The sequence below is a fragment of the Pinus tabuliformis genome, chromosome X, assembly GCF_031772625.1.
Source record: "Pinus tabuliformis cultivar Carrire ecotype Pingquan chromosome X, CPIR1, whole genome shotgun sequence".
NCBI classification, from domain to species: Eukaryota; Viridiplantae; Streptophyta; class Pinopsida; order Pinales; family Pinaceae; genus Pinus; species Pinus tabuliformis.
This window is the reverse complement of record NC_142308.1, coordinates 1,088,855,499-1,088,877,205: the sequence shown is the minus strand read 5'-3', so window position 1 is coordinate 1,088,877,205 and position 21,707 is coordinate 1,088,855,499. Positions and strand designations below refer to the sequence as shown.

General features: G+C 40.9%; 1 protein-coding gene across 6 annotated transcripts in view; it reads left to right on the top strand.

The window, feature by feature from the left end:
• LOC149143607 (uncharacterized) overlaps positions 1–21,707 on the top strand; it is a 326,985-nt gene that overhangs the window by 62,797 nt on the left and 242,481 nt on the right. For all 6 annotated transcript variants that reach the window (XM_089447200.1, XM_089447196.1, XM_089447197.1 and 3 more), the window contains exons 2-3: positions 18,061–18,294; positions 18,558–18,724. In XM_089447200.1, coding sequence (XP_089303326.1) covers positions 18,061–18,294; positions 18,558–18,724 — 401 coding nt within the window. The remainder of the gene's footprint in view (positions 1–18,060; positions 18,295–18,557; positions 18,725–21,707) is intronic.

Sequence of the window (21,707 nt, the reverse complement as noted above, 5' to 3'; positions counted from 1 at the left end):
CAAAACACATTCTCAGGTATATGCGTGGAACAATAAATTTTGGATTAAGGTACACCAAGGGCAATGATATCGAATTGAGTGGATTCATTGATGCAGATTGGGTAGGAGGTTCAGTAGACAGGAAAAGTACCACTGGATATTGGTTTGGTATTGGATCTGGGATGACCTTCGGGTGTCGTAAGAAGCAAAAGTCTGTAGCTCTGAGCTCTGCTGAAGCTGAGTATATGGCAGCTAGCAAAGCAACATGTGAAACTATATGGTTCAGGAAACTGCTTGTAAATCTATTCAGGAGAAGGATGGAAGCGACAAGGATCTTCTGTGATAATCAGAGTTGTATCAAGCTCTTTGAAAATCCAGTATTTCATGATCGCATCAAACACATCGATATTCGGTGTCACTTTATTAGAGACTATGTTTAGCATGGAGCCATACAGTTGGAGTACACTCCCACAGGAAATCAGTTGGAAAACATACTCACCAAGGCTCTAGGAAGAGCCAAGTTTGTTCAATTTTGGGAACAGATGGGTATGTTGGAAAATCCATTTCAATAGAATGATGCAACGTTTGGGAGGGAGCTATAGTACAGATGCAGCAGTGGCAATGGCAGTGTCATGGGCAGTAGTACAGTAGCAGCAGTAGCACAGTGTTGGTGGCAGCAACAATGTAGAAAGGAGGTGCTTCAGAAATAGAGCAGCATGCAGGTGGACATTTTTGTTAGAGCACTTTTCTCGCTAATAGGGAGTGTTAGTTTTTGGTAGCATCAGAAGTTCTCTAGCCTTGAAAATTGGTGGAGAGGCTAAGGCACATGAGTTCTAAAGAACCCAGAAACCTTTTGGTGAAATTCCACCCGGATTGTATTTTATTAAAATAATTATTATTTTTAATGGAGTCCCTAAGTCTAAACTTAGGGAAATTAAAATATTAATGGGTATTAATCAAAATATGGGTGAGAATGATCTAAAAGGTGGATCAAGTCATGTTTTAATCTTAGCCATTGATTAGAGATTTAATCTCGGCCGTTGAAAACTTAACAGGAAAAGTATAAAATGGAGGCTCGGGGTTCATTTGGAAACACACACAGAGATTGAGGAAATCGATTTTATGAGGTGAGAAGTTCTCAGGAGGAAAATTGATTGGGGAGATCTTGCTGCTGAGGGGCAGAGAGAATCCAGGAGAAGGATTTTCTGGAAAATACATAATAGAGATGCGGAGAGAGCTTGTAGAGAGGCAGCGCAGTTGCCGTGAGAGCTGATGCAGAAAAGCTACCTGTTACGCAGAATCTAGAACTGCTAGAACAACCGAAACAACCGGGAGAGTTGACGCAGAGGCAGCGCAGTAGCCGGGAGAGCTGATGCAAAAAAGCTGTTTGTCACGTAGAATCCAGAACTGTCAAAACAACCGAAACTGCCAAGAACTGCCGGAACTGCCAGGGGAACTGATGCAGAGGCGATGCAGTAGCCGGGAGAGCTGACGTAGAGGCAATGCAGTAGCCAGGAGAGCTGACGCAGAGGCGATGCAGTAGCCGGGAGAGCTGACGCAGAAAAGCTGCCTATCACGCAGAATCCAGAACTGTCGGAACAACCGAAACTGCCGGAATTGTCGGGAATTGCCAGAATAGCCGGGAGAGTTGACGCAGAGGGCAGAGAAGGTGACGCAGGGCTCACACAGAGCCTGAAAGGCTGACACAGGGCCTACATAGGGCCATCGCAGAAATAACCGAGGTTAGCTGAGGTTGATTCAGATTCTTTGTCGATTCTAAATAGTTTGGGCAGATTCTAAACATTTTGAAAGATATCAAAATAATTAATATTTTTAATGGAGTCCCTAAGTCTAAACTTAGGGAAAATAAAATATTAATGTGAATTAATATAAAACTGTGTTAGAAGGGTCCAAAAGTCATGGATCAAGCCATAGTTAATCTTAGTCATTGATTAGGGACTTATTCTCGCCGTTGAATTGTCAACGAGAAAAGTATAAGAGGAGGCTTGAGGGTCACTTGGAGAACACACCAAGAGTTGATAAAAAATTCGATTTTCTGGGGAAGGGCTTGATGAAGAAATCGAAGGAGTGATCAGAGTTGCAGCTAAGGGGTAGTGAATGTAGTAGCAGAGAGGCAGAGATAGTACTGGGAGCATTAGCGCATAAGCCAGGAGAGGGTTGACGCAAAGCCAACTAGAGGCCACGTAAAAGCAGCCAGAGGCCATGCAGAGGTAGCGAGGAGCTGCGCATAGCTTTAGGAGGGCCAGCATGGGAGACGCAGAGACAACAGAGGCTAACGCAGACCCCAGAGAGGCTGACGCTAGGCCAAAGAGGCTGATGCTGGGCCAAAGAGGCTGACACAAACCCTAGAGGTTGACGCTGGGAGATATGGGGCAGGTTGGGGCTGATATCTGTCTCCGATTGAGTGGTACTACTGCCGAGGGCATTCTCTGTTGGGTGAGCCATTTCTGGCACCCAGATTGTATTCTGAAACTGCTTAATAACAAAACCCTCAGATAGTTGCACCGGTTTTTCCGCATTGGGTTTTTTCGGGGACATTAGTCCAAAAATAACGATGTCACTTGTGTGCTTGTTTTTCCTTCAGTTGATGATCTGTATGTGTTGAGACTGTACTTGTATTTATTTTCAATATTTACATGGTAAATAACTTGCTAATTAACAGAACAAGTAGGAAGAAATAAATCAGAAAGTACAAGAAGGATTTCTAACAGTTAGACATAGAAATTCCAACAGTTATTGCACTTGGAGGCCTTACAAGAGAATGGGATTTGTTCAACGCTACCATCCTCAACAATGACAGGATTCCGGGATTTGATGAATTATTGGCTAGATGCACTCAAGAAGAAACAAGGATGATGGAATGAGACAAGCCCTCAATTGGAAACAATCCTACCGCCTTCTCCACTCATTCTAAGAGGAGGAACAATGCTGGTCCAAGGAATCAAGGACAAGGTCTCAAGCCGAGATTTAAAGAAGGAAGAAAAGGAAGATGCTTTGCAACAAGTTTTGCCACTTCGCTAGAGAGTGTCCTCACAAGAAGGTTACTCCAAGAGATGATGACAACCATAACAACAACTTCAAGAGCAATGGCAATCATAGGAACAACAGGTTCAACAACAAAGGAAAGAGGAATACTCCCGCTGCTCGAAATGGAAATGGTTGTATGAAGAAGTTAATGTTGTAAAGCAAAAGGAATTTTATCTTATTTTTACCCTCACCATTGCCTCTCCTTCAAATACATTGGATCATTGGTTGATTGATAGTGGTGCCTCAAGGCACTTCACTGGGTACGAAGAGGCTCTCTCGAACTTGATTGAAAAGAAGAAAAATATGGAGATTATACTTGGGGATAATGCGACTTATCCCATGAAAGGAATTGGGACTATTACTCTCCACATAAAGCAAGGTCAAATTCTTCATTTACAAGAAGTACTATATGTACCTGATCTAAAAAAGAACTTGGTCTCTATTTATGCGATGGAAGATAAAGGTTTCAAGGTGTCATTCATTGATGGGAAGGTTCGTGTTTGGCAGAGGAACCCAAGAGATGCATTCACTCTTGTATTTAGGGTTGAAGGTCTCTATCAGGTTGGAGGAAGTCCATTGAGAGCAATGACTTGTGATACTTCGCTTCAATCCGAATTATGGCACCAGAGATTTGCTCATCTTCATTTCAAAGCCTTACCTGATGTAAGGAATATGGTCACATGTATGTCTTGATTTTGAGGAGCATCAGATGTGCTCTAGCTTCGAAATTTTGTGGAGGGGCTAGAATACATGAGATTTCCAAGACCCATAAATCGTTTGGAGAAATTCCACCCAGATTGTGAGTTATTAAAATAATTAATATTTTTAATGGGTTCCTAAGTCTAAACTTAGGAAAATAAAAATATTAATGGTTATTAATAAAAATATGAGTGAGAAGCTTCTAAGAGACTGTTAGCGCTTGAGATTTCACCCTAGGCTGAGGAAGGTAAACCTTCAAGACAACATCAAACCATTTCACCTCGTAGCTAGCCCTACGGGGTATGAGAAGGCTCTCTCCGGTCAAACTCGGTTGATCTTTCAATAGGATGAGCTGACCCAATTAGGAACACTGATATTAGGCTAGTAAACTGATAAGGAGGGTTGATTTAAAGTTTTTTGGGGTTTTTGGTGGCAATTGGAGGGAGTGCAATTCAGGGTGCGGGGATTGAGCTCAGTTTTTGCAGGTGGGTCTTTGGGGCAAGGTAGGAGTTTGTGTTGATGCCTTTAGCTGAGATGGATGATCAAGGAAGAAAAAAGAGAAGCTAAAGAGGGCAAACAATGACTTTGAATCCTCTCTAGACAGTGGAAAACATAAACATTAAACAAATTTGAAAGCTGAGCATGGCAAGCATGAATTCAAACTTTATCACTTCATTTGTTTAATAAGCTGCAGTAAAGAAAGAGATGGAACACATAAACACACTTACAATTACAATAAGAGAACACACCATCAACACAAGAGTCCACAAGAATCCCAATGATGTCTGCAAAACCCTGGTCTTCCTTTTCCTCAAATTGCAGAGATACAAGTAAAATATACAATAGGAGCTTCTCCCTCAAAAGTCCAACCTTCCAACCCCTGAAAATGATTGAGAAAATACATAATATAGGCAATCCAACCTCTTCCCTTGCCTCTAGGGGTCGAACTCATCCTTCTAGGAGCTGTTTCAACCAATTCTAAACTGAGCACTAAAATCTAGGCAGTCAAAACAACTTGCCTCTATAAGCTAGGAAACCAATCCATTCATTAAATATTTACCCTTTACATGAAAGAATCTTCTAGAAGTGATGAAGGAGAGTAAAAGCATCTAAATGCCATGAAAATTACACAAAAATCCATCATTTACATGCCTCAAAAGTCAACCAAGATGAAAACAGTGTTTTGCTGGCCGAACTGGTCAAAACAGGGAAATTTCCCTGACTGGTCGCGCCCGTTAATCTGACTGGTCGCGCACATTCACAGCTCTGTTTGAGGGCCTTCCCAGTGTCCAAATCAGGTGCAAGATAGCTCGTTGGAAAGGTCTGCGAGTCTACTTTCCAACCCCACTGGAATTTTTGAATTTGGAGTTGATATGACCCCTCAAAAGTCATTTCTCCCAAGACAGCTTTCTGCAACTCAAAATAGGGGCAGAAAGTCAAAATTTGCATGTATTTTGAGCTTTTGGAAACCCAAATCTCCATAAAATCTGAAACCCATCCATAGGCAAGTGTATTTTTGCATGACAATTCCAAAAATGCAAAGTTTTCCCCGTTCTGAGTTGCCCCCATGTATGGTCGCGCGCGGGGTGAGACCAGTCAAATGGTCAAAACCTGTAAAATTCCCAAAAATGCCAAAAATGTTTCAAAACTCTCAAAATTTCTTGGGTTTGCTGCTAGGAGGATGCTAATGAGTATCATGGTGAGTGAGAGAGGCCTCAGCCAAGATACAGAGCGGGTTGGTCTTCTTCTTCCTTTTTTGTGCCTTGGCCAACCGCCTTGGATCCGACGATTGTAATTTTGACATTTCTCTAAAACCATGACACCTGTGCAAAAAGTGAAGAAGGTTTTTCTTCTTTGGCATGTTGTGGACAAAAACCTCTCTCAGTTTTCCAAAATTCATCTTTTATTGCTCTGGAACATCATTTGAGTGCAACTTGTCCCGATGTGTGAAACAAGGGATTTTGTCGAAATGGAGCGAAATGAAGGGGATAGAGGGCTTCTAAATTCTTGGGGAAATTTTTGGGAGTGGGGAGGGATGTTAGGAAGCAGGGGAAAGTGGAATCTCAGAGATTGAGTGAGGGGAAGGGGTCGAAAAGGGCAAAACACAGGCCAAACCTAGAAAATTGCCAGGTTGTAGCTAGAAACTAGGGTTTGCGCAAAAATGAGGAATTTGGCGGATCTAAGGGATGGGAAGTGTTTGGTAAGGTACTTTAAGGATAGGGGAAGGTGTATGAACATCAGGAAACAAGTTTTTCCGGTGTTTTGACCATCCAAGAGAAATTGCCTTCAAAACCCTAGGAGAGGGAAATGACCTTGCCAAGGCACAACTGAAGCATGGACAAGGTGTAAAAAGACTCATTCGACACTGAGATGATAATGAAAACCCTATGAATGATGATAGACTCAGCTGAATGGTGACATGGACCAACATTTTGACAACTTTAGAAGGAGTTAAGGCAAACCCTAGACCTAATGCCTAATGACCAAATTTTGCTTGAAAACTCTTTGAAATGACAAAATTTGACTTGGAAACTCTGAGACCACTTTGTAAGAGCATATTTGATCATTGGAGGAAGGCTGGAAAGACTGACACTAACAGAGACGATGATCAAGTTTGTTTTAATCTTAGCCGTTGATTAGGGACTTAATCTTGGCCATTGATTCATCAACAAGAAAAGTATAAGAGGAGGCTTGAGGGTCTGTTGGAGATACACCAAGTGATCAGTCAGTTCGATTTTTTTGGGGCGAGGTTTGCTGAGAAAATCAAATAGGTGATATGAGTTGTAGTGAGAGGCGCAGAAACAGAGATTTGGATCAGAACGGAGTTCCGAGCCAAAGAGTACCAGACAGAGAGGCAACAATAGCATCAGAGAGGCAGTGGAGAGGCCTACGCATCCCAGGAGGGGTTCACGTAGTGCTGACGTAGGCTAAGAGGGTATCTTGCAGTGGCAATGTGGTATATTCGTTAGAAGTTCGAGATTTTGCTGGAGAAGTGAGGTTCTGAGCCGGGAGGGCTGAACAACATTCTTTCTCCAGCAAATCGATCCAACAGAAGGGGTGACGCAGTCTCATAGAGGCAAGACGCTGGCCCAAGCAGTGATTGCGCTGGGATTTCGCAGTGCTTGCTGGAGTCAGGCCACTCCGTGGATCAGTTGTGACTTGGAGAACGAGGTAAACCGTCGTATGTATTTCTTGCTGCCGAGATTTCTCTGAAAGGTTAGCGGGTGTGAGAGGCAACCTATTGTACTCCGATTCTACTTGCTTAATAATACAAACACTCTATATGTTGCACTGGTTTTCCCGCATTGGGTTTTTTCCGGGGACGCGTTGTCCAAAAATAATAGTGTCCCTTGTGTGTTTCTCTCATTTATTGTTTCAGTTTATGACCTGTATGTCAGTGTAGTCTACAGTAGTGTTTTTCATCACTGTTTATAAATTAAATAACTTGTTGAATGCAATAACAAGTAGGAGATGATAAACCAATGATTGCAATAGGATTTCTGATGTGTAGATTCAGAAATTTTCACATGGTACCAGAGCATTTTGAGAGGGAGCTGTAGTACAGATGCACCAGTGATAGTGGCAGTGTCATGGGTAGCAGTATAGGTTACAACAGTGCAGTGGATGAAGGGCAACATGCCAAGCATTAGCAACACAGAGGACTAATGCCATGGATCAGTGTGATACTTCTATTGGGAAGTATTGCTAGAGCACATTCCTCGCTAAGAGGGAGTGTTGATTTTGGGAATCATTGGATATGATCTTGCTCCGAAATTTTGTGGAGGGGCTAGAATACACGAGATCTCCAAGACCCAGAAATCGTTTGGAGAAATTCCACTAGGATTGTGAGTGATTAAAATAATTAATATTTTTAATGGGTTCCTAAGTCTAAACTTAGGAAAATAAAAATATTAATGGGTATTAATAAAAATATGGGTGAGAAGCTTCTGAGAGATGAGGATCAAGTCTGTTTTAATATTAGCCGTTGATTAGGGACTTAATCTCGGCCGTTGATTCATCAACGAGAAAAGTATAAGAGGGGGCTTGAGGGTCAGTTGGAGATACACCAAGTGATTAGTCAGTTCGATTTTTCTGGGGCGAGGTTTGCTGAGAAAATCGAATAGGTGATTTGAGTTGCAGTGAGAGGGGAAAAAACAGAGATTTGGATCGGAAAGGAGTTCCGAGCCAAAGAGAACCAGGCAGAGAGGCAGCAGTAGCATAAGAGAGGCAGTGAAGAGGCCTACGTAGCCCAGGAAGGGGCTCACACAGTGTTGACGTAGGCCAAGAGGGTCTCTTGCAGTGGTAGTGCAGGATATTCTTTAGAAGTTCAAGATTTTGCTGGAGAAGCGAGGTTTTTAGCCGGGAGGGCTGAACAGCAGCCTTCCTCCAACAAATCAATCCGCAGAAGGGGTGATGCAGTTTCCTAGAGGCAAGATGCTAGCCCAAGCAGTGATTGCGCTAGGATTTCACAATGCTTGCTGGAGTCAGGCCACTCAGTGGATTAGATTGCGCTAGGATTTTGCAATGCTTGCCGGAGTTAGGCCACTTAGGGGATCAGATTGTGCTGGGATTTCGCAGTGCTTGCTGGAGTCAGGCCACTCAGTGGATCAGTTTTAACTTGGAGAACGAGGTAAACCCTCGTATATATTTCTTGCTGTCGAGATTTCTTTGAAAGGTTAGCTGGTGTGAGAGGCAACTTGTTGTACTCAGATTCTGCTTGCTTAATAATACAAACCCTCTATATGCTGCACTGGTTTTCCTGCATTGGGTTTTTCTGGGGACGTGTTGTCCAGAAATAACGGTGTCCCTTGTGTGTTTCTCTCATCTATTGTTTCAGTTTATGATCTATATGTAAGTGTAGTCTGCAGTAGTGTTTTTCATCACTGTTTATAAATTAAGTAACTTCTTGAATGTAATAATAAGTAGGAGATGATAAACCAATGTTTGCAGTAGGATTTCTGATGTGTAGATTTAGAAATTTTCACAATATGCTCGAATTCATCTTAAATCATGAAGGTGTTTGTCAAGGATGTGAAGCTGGAAAACATACAAGGGGACCATCCCCCTCAAGTGAAACTGAAACCGCTGATATTCTTCAATTGATCCATTTTGATCTATCAGGTATATTGCCCATGACATCTTTGGGTGGATATTTGTACTATGCTACTTTTGTGGATGACTTCTCTTGCAAAACATGGATTTATTTCTTAAAGAAGAAGGATGAAGTATTCAAATGGTTTTGCTCTTTCAAAGCTTTTGTCGAGAATCAAACAGGAAAAAAGATCAAAATATTGAGGACCGATAATGGGACCAAATATGAGTCAAATGAATTCAAAGACTATTGTAGAGAAGCTGGCATTAAGAGGGAGACCACTACTGCATATACTCCTGAAAAAAATGGTGTTGCCGAAAGGAAGAATCCTACTATCATAGAAGCCACCTGTGCCATGCTTCATGATCAAGGTCTTTCGAAGTTCTTACGGGGAGAAGCTATCAACATCGTTGTGTATGTCCAAAACATATGCCCACATCAAGCTTTGGACTTCAAGACACTCGAAGAAGTATTCACCGGTAAGAAACCTAATGTTTCTCATTTTAGAATTTTTGGTTGTCCCGTATATTTTCATGTGCCGAAAGAGAAAAGAAAAAAACTAGAAGCATCTGAGAAGAAAGGAATGCTTGTGGGCTACAGTGTAACTTCAAAGCATATAAAATCTATGTGCTTGGTCAAAGGGAAGTGGAATTAAATCATGATGTCACTTTCGATAAAGATTCTTCTCTTAGAAAGATCCGAGATCTTCCTATCCCTAGGAAGGACAATGATGATGCTGATGCAGAAAAGAAGGATGAAACTCTGTTTGATGAACCAATGCTCGATGTTGAAGGTCTGATGGATCCCATTGGATACACTTCTTAGTGAGCCCACTACTTAAAAAAAAAGACCTTTGTGGCTCAAAGATACTCTTGAAGATGTTGAAAAACATATTGCACCGAGGGGGACATTTCGTGAAAGTAAGAAGCTGAATTGGTACCAAGGGTACTTAGCTTCCATGAGTACCATTGTACAATATGAGCCTTGCACATTCGAAGAAGCCGTGAAACACCAAGTTTGGAAGGATGCGATGAACGAGTATGAGTCGATCATGAAGAATGATGTCTGGGATGTGGTTCCTAGACCTAAGGATAAGTTAATGATCACTTCAAAATGGCTCTACAAGATCAAACATGGAGATGATGGAAGTGCTAAGAAGTTCAAGGCTAGATTTGTTGCTCGAGGCTTCTCTTGAAAGGAAGGAATAGACTATGATGAGATATTTGCACCACTTGCCTGATATACCACCATCTGTTCGATCATATCCCTTGCTGCTTCACAAGGATGGAACCTACACTAGATGGATGTCAAAATTGCCTTCTTGCATGGTTCGCTTAAGGAGGAAGTCTATGTGGAACAACTTGAGGGGTTCAAAGTTCAAGATCGTGAGACACATGTATGCAGGTTGAAAAAAGCCCCCTATGGGTTGAAGCAAGCCCCTAGGGCTTGGTATGAGAGGATTGATAACTATCTTATGAGGCTGGGATTTACAAGGAGCAATGCTGACCCGAACCTATACTTCAAGATTGAAAAGGACAAGCCTCTCATTCTAGTCCTTTATGTGGATGATCTCTTTCTGACAGGTGATGACCCTCTCATTCATCAATGCGAGAGGGAGTTGGCTTTCAAATTTGAGATGAAGGACTTAGGACTAATGCATTACTTCCTAGGGCTAGAGGTCTGGCAAAATCCAGGTGAGATTTTCCTTTCTCAAGGAAAATACATTGTGAAGTTCCTTGAGAGATGTGGCATGGTGGATTGCAAGTTCGTAACTACTCCGATGGAACTCAACTTTAAGAAGCTATGTGGAAGTGCTGCTAGGCCCAAATTAGTGAACCCTTTCAAGTATCTTGAACTTCTGGGGGCTTTGATGTTCTTGGTCAACTCCCATCCTGACATATGCTTTGCTGTGAACACGTGGAGTCAATTTATGGTCGAGCCTCATCACATTCATTGGATTGCTGTTAAGAATCTCTTGAGATATCCTTAGTGCACAATCCACTATGAACTTATATACACTGCCGAGAACTTGAGGCTACATGGATATTCAGATGCTAACTGGGATGGCAGTGTGGTGGATCGTAAGAGCATGTATGGGTGCTTCTTCCCTTTAGGGTCTGCTTCTATATCTTGGATGAGTAGGAAGCATAAATCGGTTGCACTAAGCACTATCGAGGCCGAATACATTATTGCGAGTATGGCCTGTTGTGAAACTATTTGGTTGAGGAAGCTCTTCAGTGAGCTATTTGAGCATGTGATGGATACCGCCGTGATCTTCTGTGACCACCAGAGTGGGATTCGCTTATCAGAGAATCTCGTGTTCCACGACCGTTCCAAGCACATTGATACTAGGTACCACTTTATCTGAGATATGGTACAACAGGGAGCAATAAGGCTCCAACACGACGGATGAGCAAGTCATAGACATTCTCACGAAGTCTTTGCCGAAGGTCAAATTCTTTACCTTCCGAGAGAGACTTGGAGTCGTGGAACGACCCTCTTATGAGGGTCCCATATGAGTTGAACATAGAGCTCTGGGAGGTCTTGGGGGATTGGGGTATTTCTTGGAGCTATGGGCGACCATAGGGTGAGTGGTTCACCTTCCCCTAGTGGTGCGCTGGATACAGAGTGAGTGGTTCACCTTCCTCTGTGATACCCCATTATGGTTGACATGTGTGTAGGGTGAGTGGTTTCACTGTTGATAATATCGGCGATATTTGAAAATATTGCGATATTTTCGATAAAACGATATATCGCCGAGAAAATATCGCGATATTTTCAAAATATTGGCAAATATCGGCAAAATATCGCGATATTTTGAAAATATCGGCTATGTTTTAAAATTTGAAAAAATTATTTTTTATGCTTGCCGATATTTTCACCGATATTGCCGATAAGATGTTTTTTGGACCCTCGCCAATATTTTGCCGACACCGATATTTTCAACACTGGGTGGTTCACCTTCCCCTACCCAGACACATGCATGTAGGGTGAGTGGTTCACCTTCCCCTACGATTGGCATATGCATAGGATGAGTGCTTCACCTTCTCTTGTCGATGCCCCAACACACATCCTACCCAGGGAGTCCGAGACTCATGGGATGTACCTCTCATTTGGCCAATGAGTTGGGAAAAGATGGTTAGGGACCATAGCACTACCGATGGACGCATCGTGTACTGTCGTACTCCTTATGACTAGGATGCATGGTGTTTAACAACTTGATCTGGGATCAAGGACTGACTTTTGTCAGTGGAAAGTGGTATGATCTTATGACTCACTCTCGATCACTTCTTCTTCATTATGAATTCATGGTTCAACAAAGTAGAGCAATGTTGCACGAATCGCCCCCCCCCCCCCCCCCCCCAGTTCCAAGCCCCGAAGCGCATCTCGTACGGAAGCGTGGTACGGAAGCGCCGAAGCGCGCTTTGTACGGCGCTTCGGGTGTCGGAAGCGTGGCGCTTCGGAGGAGGAAGCGTACGCTTCCATACACTTCTGGAAAAGCTTCCAGAAAATCTTTTTTTTTTCAATTTTTTTTTTAATTTTAGGTGAGTTTGCTTGTTGGGGGTGGGTCCACCTTGGGTTAGGGTGATGAATGAAGGCAAAAAAAAATATAAATATAGCAGATGCTCCCTCATGGTAATGTTAAATTCTTAAAGTAAAAGTGACATTCTCCTTTATTTTTCATTTTCATCCTTTTACTTAAATTTTTAACATTACCATGAAATGGCTCAAGATGTTTGAGAGTGGTTCCAGCCTCATTGGACTTCATATGGAGAAAATAGAATTTCTTATCCTATTCAAAATTCAGCAGACTTAACAGTTTTCAAGAATTTAGGATCAATGGGATTGTGGCATTTCATTAGATTATATCAAGTATGAAGGTATGCGATTAGCATTTAATCAAGAGCACCAAGCCCTATATGTACCCTAGTGTTGGTGGTGTTAATTGTTGAACTCCCTTGTCACGCGGCACGCCCTTAGCAAAAAATTACCTTTCAATCAAGTCAAAATCATCGATCAAGCATGTTAAGCTTTTTCCACCATATTTTAAGTCTTGAATTAGGTAGTTTGATCAAAATTGGGCAATGTTGACTAATATCCCTAGACAATCGAGGTAGAGGCAAAGGCTAGACAAGAGGAGAAGAATCTAGATTCTAGATGGTTGATGCTCAAATAATTAATCATTAATGTACAATGGATGTTATATCTATCTCGATTTATGCAAAAATATGCATGTTTTCATGTCTTCTACAATTAATTTGCTATTTGGGATGTTTGTTTAGAGTATAAATGCAAAAAAATATAAAAATATATTTTTATAGCAGACGCTTCCGCGGACGCTTCACTTCCTAGATTTTTGGAAAATGACGCTTCCGCGTCCCCGCTTCCAAAAAACGCTTCTGCTTCACCCCCGCTTCGTGCAACATTGAAGTAGAGCAGAGCAGAGTAGGGCTGTGATGACAGGGATGGTACATGATGGCATGGTGATGACAGCTAGATTGGCAGGTGGAATTCTTCCTAGTTGAGAGGGAGTATTAAAATTGACAACTAAGGCCAAATTCCAACTTAGGACAACTCATATGATGGAGATGATTATTGCATTGGATTCCTCTTTTCAAGTAGTCCAATTTTGATATAAAGATCATTTCATTCTAACAAGCAGAGATGGAATTTTGAATTTATTCTCTCTCATGCACAAATTATCAAGGTCGGCCTTAGTCAAATGTAGGCTCCTGAAGCCCATTAGATGTGTCTTCTCACCCTCAACGAAGTGTATAAATAGGAGTGACCTCTCTCTCATTTGGACATCACTCATCTCATCACATATCGCTCCCTCTCCTCTCTTGATTGTTTCATACAACTTGGAGGCAACCTTCCCTACTTCGCATGTGTGAAAGGAGGACGAATTTCAAGATTGTTTGGGAGGCTGAAAATTTCAGGAAACAGGATAGCGTTGACTTGGGTGATTTTTACCAGTGTTGACTTCGTTCTAGTGGGAAAAATTTTGATTTTTGAAGGCCACATTGATTGGCACAATTTTTGAGGTGATTGGGATAGTTTGATTGGTTTGACTTCAACGTTGACTTTAGCCTTTGGCCACAAAAATTACAACAATGTTTGACTAGGTTGACCAAACTATTTTTGGGTTGACTTTGATCATCTTGGAAGCTGATTTTATCTACTGTTGACCGATCTGCTTAGAGGACATTTGGAGTTGCTTTGACCACCGTTGACTTTTTGGTTAGGGCTGTTGTTGACTGCTGATTTGACATGACTGTTTTGGGCAAGTTCATTTGATATTTGTACTCTCTCTCTGTTGAACTATTGAAAAATAATAAGAAGATTTGATCAAAGGGTTTCCCCACATTGGGGTTTTTCCTTGGCATCCGCTACATCTTGTGTTCTCTTGTCTTGGCTTGTCTTCTGCACACGTTTTTATGTTCTATCTGCATTTACTGTCAACAAGTTTAAGTTAATGTGATTGCCACTGGATATAATTGGAAATTGTCATTGGGCTGATAAGGAACGTCGAAGTAAATTGTGCTAAAGCATAGAACATACCATTCTTATCTAAACTTAACAAAAAGTAATAAGGGTCAAGGAATTGCGCAAGACCGAATCCTCCAAGAGTGAGATCTCAACTTTGAAGGATACTTCTCCTCCTTAGAAGTTAGAACAAATATTCTTAACTTGGCATTGTTACAATTGAACGCTTCAAATTTGCAGAGAGAGGAGAACATGGAGATTTGTCAACAAATTTCCCTTAATGATTGCTATCTCTTTCATTCTTCCTTGGGCTTGTCCTCACCTGAGCTCTGGTACCATGTTAATTTTAGGTTAACATATTCTTTGCTTAGGTCAATTACTTCAATGATCCACATTAGCCCAATTTACATTTTCCTTGCAATCACATAAAGCATTATTATATTGATAGTAACAACGAAAAAACATAAAGCATATACACAGAAGACAAGTCAAGACAAGAGAACACATGAATTGGCTTTAGCCAGGGAAAAACCCCAAGATGGGGAAAACCCTTGATCAATATTCATTATTATCAGTATCAAATGTTTAGCGGAGAAAGAGAAAGAGAGTACATTTAAAGTCAAATTGACTTGCCAATATGTTGATCAATACCACTGTCTAGATGTCAAGGAATCAACCCAGTCAAGTCTGCACTTCTGTCTTTTGATCTAACCAATGTCAATAGTAGATAAGGCAGCTACAAAATTGACTTCAAAAGCAGCTCGATCTTGGATATATATATGCGACCTTCTTTTGCTGAAGACAAGGACCCCAAAGTAGTTGGATTTTGGATTGAATACAGATTTGGCTAGGGCATACATTTTCCCTAACCTACAGCAACAAAGTTACGTGTTTAACCTCAAAACCATTCGTTCTTCCTTGCAGTGAAAGCGACTTAGGCTAGGCTAATACCTTGGCCTCTTTTCTTCCACTCAACTTAGGTCTGAAGTTGGCAAACTCCATAGTAGGTCTGCGGCCAACGATAAAAGATGACTACTTTCCATAATAGTCTTAAATACCCATCGATCTAGTCTAGACATGCTTCCAATTGCCTCGGTCTTCTGCCTGAGGAATGCGGCCTGATGTAGGAAAGGGTTTTTCATATAAAACTAGCTCAGACTTACCCTAAAGACCTGCGGCCTACTCAACAAAAGATTCTCGACCCTGTGACAGAAGAGGAAGCCCAAAACGGAACACTCCTTCGTCCTCCTTCTGAACTTGGCTACCTCAGACATGGTTTTGAACTATTTGATGTGTGAAATGAGGTTGAAGGAACCTCTATATATAGGAATTGGAGAGGGTCAAGAGACATGTTGATTGGACTTTATGGAGGTGAGGCTAACCTTAACAATTTGTATATGAGTAGGCATAAAATCAAAAACACATTAACATTGAAGTTTGATATCAGATCAAGATCGTTGATACAAAAAAAATTTGTTCGTTGGATTCTGTCGCATGCTGGACTGAGAGTTAACCTCTGAAATAAAATCTTGATATTGAACCTCAGCCATTGATCAGAGTCTTCACTGTTGGATCACATTCTGCTATGGGTTGTGCATTATTATTCGGACATGTTGGGCCCTTCCTATAGCCATTAGGCCATTAGGGGAGTTCCCACCGAACTAGGATCGAAGATTAACCCCCCATTGAAGGTGAGAGAACAAGATCATGGTCAAAACCCATCCTTCTTCTAGATCACTTTGTAATCTATATCAAATGCCCCAAAACAAACAAACATAAGCACCCAATTGCAAATGATCAAATTACCTTTTGAGTGTAAGGCCACCTTTGTTCATGTGCTCATGCCAGATGGGTGAGAGGCATATGGTTGATGCAAGTGGTGGAGATATAATGGCATGCCATTAGCTAGTGGTGGTTACCCATTTTGGTGGGTAACAAGCCTAAAACATATGGAATGATGATGTCAAGGTGATAAAATATTCATCAAAGTGTGCCATTTTTAAAGTTCTTGCAGTTCACTGGTTATTATTCTCCTATCAATTGATTATTTGTCGTCTGCAAATTCTTTTTGGAAAATACTGAATAAAACACTACTGTAACTTCACAATTTTTTTTTGTAAGCTTGGCAGGACTACATCTTCATCATGTCCAATATATCACCCCGATCGAGACGAGGAATTGTACCAATGACTTCACATCAAGGAGTGTCTTAACGGAGCACCCGATCACCGTCTATCCAAGACCCCATGGACGCAACTTCACAAAAATTAAATAAACCGTAGGAACTGAGAAAATTATTGCATACACTCACAAATAATGAACACCAGTATTTTTGGACAAATGTCCTTGGAAAAACCCTAGTGTGGGGAAAACCAGTTCTGCAAATGAGTATTTTATTAATTCTTCAACAAAATTTGTGATGGAGAAATTACAACTATTTGTCGTAAATTAGCAAACCTTTGAAAAATTATTCCAATCACTTCTGCAAGTTGATTTAGGCCCCTGGAAGCAATTCGGCCCCTTTGATCCAATTCGGCCTCCCTCTAGCTCCTGAATTGGTCACACGTGCGACCTTGGCAGTCGACCCCTCTCTGGGAAACTTGCACGACTGGGAAAATAAACTCGGCCTCCCTGGAATTCCACTACAACTGGCAAACTCGACTTCCCTTTGCAAATCGATCACTCTGGCAATATTTCTCCTTGCTCCGACAAATCGACCTCTTTGAAGCAACTTGCACCACTGGGAAACTCGACCTCTCTGTAGAAAAATCATCTACTTTAGTATGGAAATCCCTATGAAGAATCTCCTCCGAAATCCTATCTCCAATCACTGCTGATCTCGATCTGCTGGTGCCATCACACTATCACTGTGCCTCTGCTATCACTACAAATTTGTGTCTTGATGTCTTTGTGTGTTCTCCAAGTACCTGTCGATTTTCTCTTATAATCTCTCTGTTGAGAAATCAAAGACCGTGATCTAATCTCAATCGATGGCTAAGATCATCTTGACCCCATCAAATGAATTTTCTAGAAGTCACTAGAGGAAAATAGATTTTACCTCAATTTATCCCAACAAATTAAGCCACTTCCCCAAAGTTAGACTTAGGAAAATTAATAAACTAGCTAATTAATTCTAATTAAAGTACTTTTCCTTAGAAGCTTTTTCTGGGTGTTAAAGAAAATCAAACCACTGTGTTCCTTTACCTCATAGACACCATTTGAAAATTGAGACTAGAACACCTGCCCGAGATATATAAACTAACACGAAGCACCAATACATTGGGTACAAAACCAAAATCCTCCAAACACAGCCTGCTTGTACAGGGTCTTACAAGGATCATTCCTAGGAGCAGAGGAGTATGTCTTGAACCATAAAAGAAATAGATAGATAAAATATTGTCAACATGATACTTTTAGTTTACTAGTAATTATATATGAAACAAAATCGCAAGTACCTCTTTCAGATTAAGTTGATTGAAAGGCAGAGAGGATGCAATGGAATGCCATGATTGATAGAGAACTATAGACGCATATAAGTAGTATCTATAAGTAAGTTGGGAAGGACCATTAGGATCTAGAAGTTTAGGTGGAAACTACCATATCTCTATTACTGCATGTTTCTTCAGTCTACCAAAATTGGATTTTGCACCTATGCATGTCATTTCTTTGCAAAATTTAAACCTAGATTTCCATTCCAGGAGATGAACATGTGATCTCTAGGGTTATGTGTTTATGATCTTGTTTTCTTTTTGCAGGTACTTGTTACAAATTTTCATCATCTTCCTTGGGCATGGATGCCAGCAAGAGCTTAAAATGCCAAATCACTCAATTACAAATTTCTTCTTCAATGAGCCCTACTAACCATGCTCGGAAAAAGTCAGTTTGGATATGGACAGAAAGCAAGGAAGTCATGACTAATGCAGTTGAGAGAGGATGGAATACTTTTATTTTCTCCTCAGTAGACAATGAACTTGCTAATGAATGGGCATGTGAGCAGTCTTCAACCTGCCGATTATCATTATGCTTTGGCATGATTAAAACATTTTTGAAACTTAAATGTGGTTTGCAAAAGCAATTAAGACAAGCAAAAGAAAAATATTTCTACATAATTTAATCATTTAATGAAATAGAAACTCATGCCTTTCCAGGCTGCAGGATAAAAAGTGTTTGCATATAAAAGTATGCATTAATTCTGATGGTGACTGTTAACTTTTGCAAGTCAAATATTTGAATCTCATGTTTTTTTCTGCAGCAATTGCAAAGATCAGGCCACTGTTTATAAATCATGGGCATGTATACGACTGTGAAAACAAACATGTTGGCATATTTGCTGAGGTTTCTTCTTCCAGCCAGCTTCAAGAAATACAGGCAATGGTTGGGCAGGCTGAAAATATAGTAATAAATTGTCTTGACTGGCAGGTATGATTTCCTGGTCAGCATTCTTTTTAGGATCTGTACTTTTCCTTGTGTTACTGAAAATGCAAATATTGTTTTGGTGCAAGAATGATCCTCAATGATCTTTATAAATGCTCTGACTTAAAGGTACATCTTTTTGGAAAATGCCAATTCTGGATCAAATTGTGATTTTAAACCGATCTTGTTGGATCAAGATTCAAAGAGGACTTTATTAGAATTGATGCTGAAGTAATAGGGCTAGGAAATGTTCCTTCAGCCAAAATAGAAGAAATCCATATACTACTAGAGATAAGACTACTACTTTGTAGATTTACGAAGAGCAGATTCAGAGACATAGAAGTCATCATCGACTAAGAACCATTCCTTGCTCTTCGATCCTGACTCATGAGTTGGAAATCCTCCAACCCTTCTTCAAAACAAGTTAACATTTTTTTTAGGGAGGAGGGGTTTCTTGAGCCATCTCTTTTGCTGTCTTCCATATTGGAATTATGTCTTCAAGCCCTTTTTTGTCTGGTTACTCCAACCTTGTCTGGCTACTCTCCCTCTGCCATATATTGGCATGTACTGTAGGCCATGTTGCCTCAAAATCTAGCAGTTCTTGTGAGATGCCTCACAAGACAAAAGCCAGACTAAGACACAAAAATGAGTTGGATGCCATTGTCACTTTATCACTCCACCTCCTACTCATTTGTGGAATTTCACCACATGGGAGGCTTCCCAATAAAGGTCACCTAAATGGTGTTCTAGGTCAAAGGATCAAAGTTGACACTTCAATAGGCTTAATGAAGGTACTCAGACTAGGAACAAGGCTCAATTCTTTGTTATAGGGAATAACATACTTATGTAGAGGTCTATAAAGAGAGACTTGTAGCCTAGGGTTTTTAAGATATGATTCAAGAATGGCACACTTAGGCATACAAGAAAAAGGAAAAGGTTTTCTTGAAAAATATGATCAACATCGGAGCAACAAACCTTCAAATGACCCTAAGTTGAATCCAAAATGTAGAATTTGGGTTTTTCAAGCCCTAGAATTAGCTAGGGTTGATGATGTTAGCCTTGTTACTGCTCGAACTAGCAGGGGGTCCTAGAGGGGCACTTGCTAGGTCAAGAGCAACAATGAAGCTAAAGCCCACTATCACCACAGCTAAAGCTTCCCACTCTTTACGAACTTTCACTGATGGGAGGAGACTCGATATATAGAGAATCACTTATGAAGGATAGATCAATTAAGATGGGTGTGAAGTGATCTCGGGGACCCTTTCCTAGGGGAGACTCAAGAATGGGACTTGCTTGCTTCTTAAGCAAGGTACAAAGTTTTCTAGGAAAAGGGGATGAGGATTTGAGGGCTAGGTTTAAGGAGTGTGAATTGTAAAGGAGCTTCCCAATCTCTAAAATCCTTATGGAACTTGGTTTCCCAAGTGGTTTTTGAAGAATTAATTTTGACGAGATATGGGACCACACGGGACCAAGTGGACCCATGCTAGGTCAAGAGGAGGGAATTCAACAACCAATGATGAACTTGACCTAAACAAGGAGGAGAAGGGGATCGAAGAAATGATTTTCACTTAAAGGCGCAAAATGATCCCTATGAGGAACTAGCCTAGGGAAACTTAGGGCAAAAACCAATCTCGAGGCTAGGGCTTGGGATATCTCATAACCCCACCTTCGGAATTCCATCAAATTTGGAGGAGGCTTAAGAGACACACTAGCGTAGTAGAGGCCAAGAGATCAAAGTTTTTCTATGGGTGGTTTGTCGGGAAAATGATGCCCTGGTAGCCCCAATGTGGCTAGACCTAAAATAAAGAAGGAGAGGTGAAGAAAAATGATTTTTTAAGTGACCAACTTATGATAGAACAGTGCCTAATCCTTGGGGGAGATTGGAGTCAAGAAGAATATGAGAATGGACTTCGTTTCTAGGTCAAGGAGGCTTCAAGGATAACTTCGCTTGTCATTAGGGCAAAGGAGAGTGACCTTAAAGCTTTTACACTTCATTTTGCAAGGTAAGATGGTTTGTCAAGATAAATTCAACCATAAAATTATCCCTAGGAGAATTTGTTCAACATACATGGCCCATACATAGAGATATGCAATATAGAAACATAATTCCACAATTTCCCAGTAAATACATGCAACAATTAGTCCTATTATACCGAAAATCTTATCATTAATGCATGTGACAAAGTAAAAGAAGGAATCTCATTAAACTTGTACTTACATGTAAGAGAATATATCCAACCATCAATAAACTTGCCAATCAAGAAGCTCCAAGATAGGAAAAAATAATTCAAACATCAAAATTCATCTATGCTCCAAAATTTCGTCCACCAAGAAGGAATAGCGAAGATCTCTAGAGAGATACAAGTCAAAACCAAGTGCTGATGAGAAATGAACTCTCATCATTTGTATTTATACACTCATAATGAGTTTGATTTAGTTACTTGGCCCTACATTAGCCCCTAAAATAAAAAATAATGTGCAAATAACTAAGTTTTGGTGACTGTTGACCACTACGTGTCAACGAACCATAGCAGTACACCCCCTTTTTTCGCAAAAGGGATAGCGCCTGATCGATGTGTCCGTGTCATTCAGCTATCATCATCAGCGTGATTATCATGTTATAATGTAAACCCATTCTGCATGTATATGATGTAAATAATCTCAGCAGAACCATGTCATGTATGTAATGGCCTAGGTAAACCTACTTTTCTGGTGACTGTTGTCGCACAGATTGACACGACAACCCTCAGACTAGGGGCTGTCACTCTGATCCTCGATCTCTCCTTTTAAGCCTGTCTCCCGCGGCTAAGGGGGGTAGACCCTATGAGGTGATGAAGACCAATTGTCGACCAGTTGGTTTGGGAGACACGAAATACTACCAGCACTAAAATGATTTTATTAATTTAGCGGACCAGTGCCTTATGAAGTTAATGTTTAAATGACTACTCACTAAATGTTGCAGAGGTGTAAACCATGTAGAGCAATCATT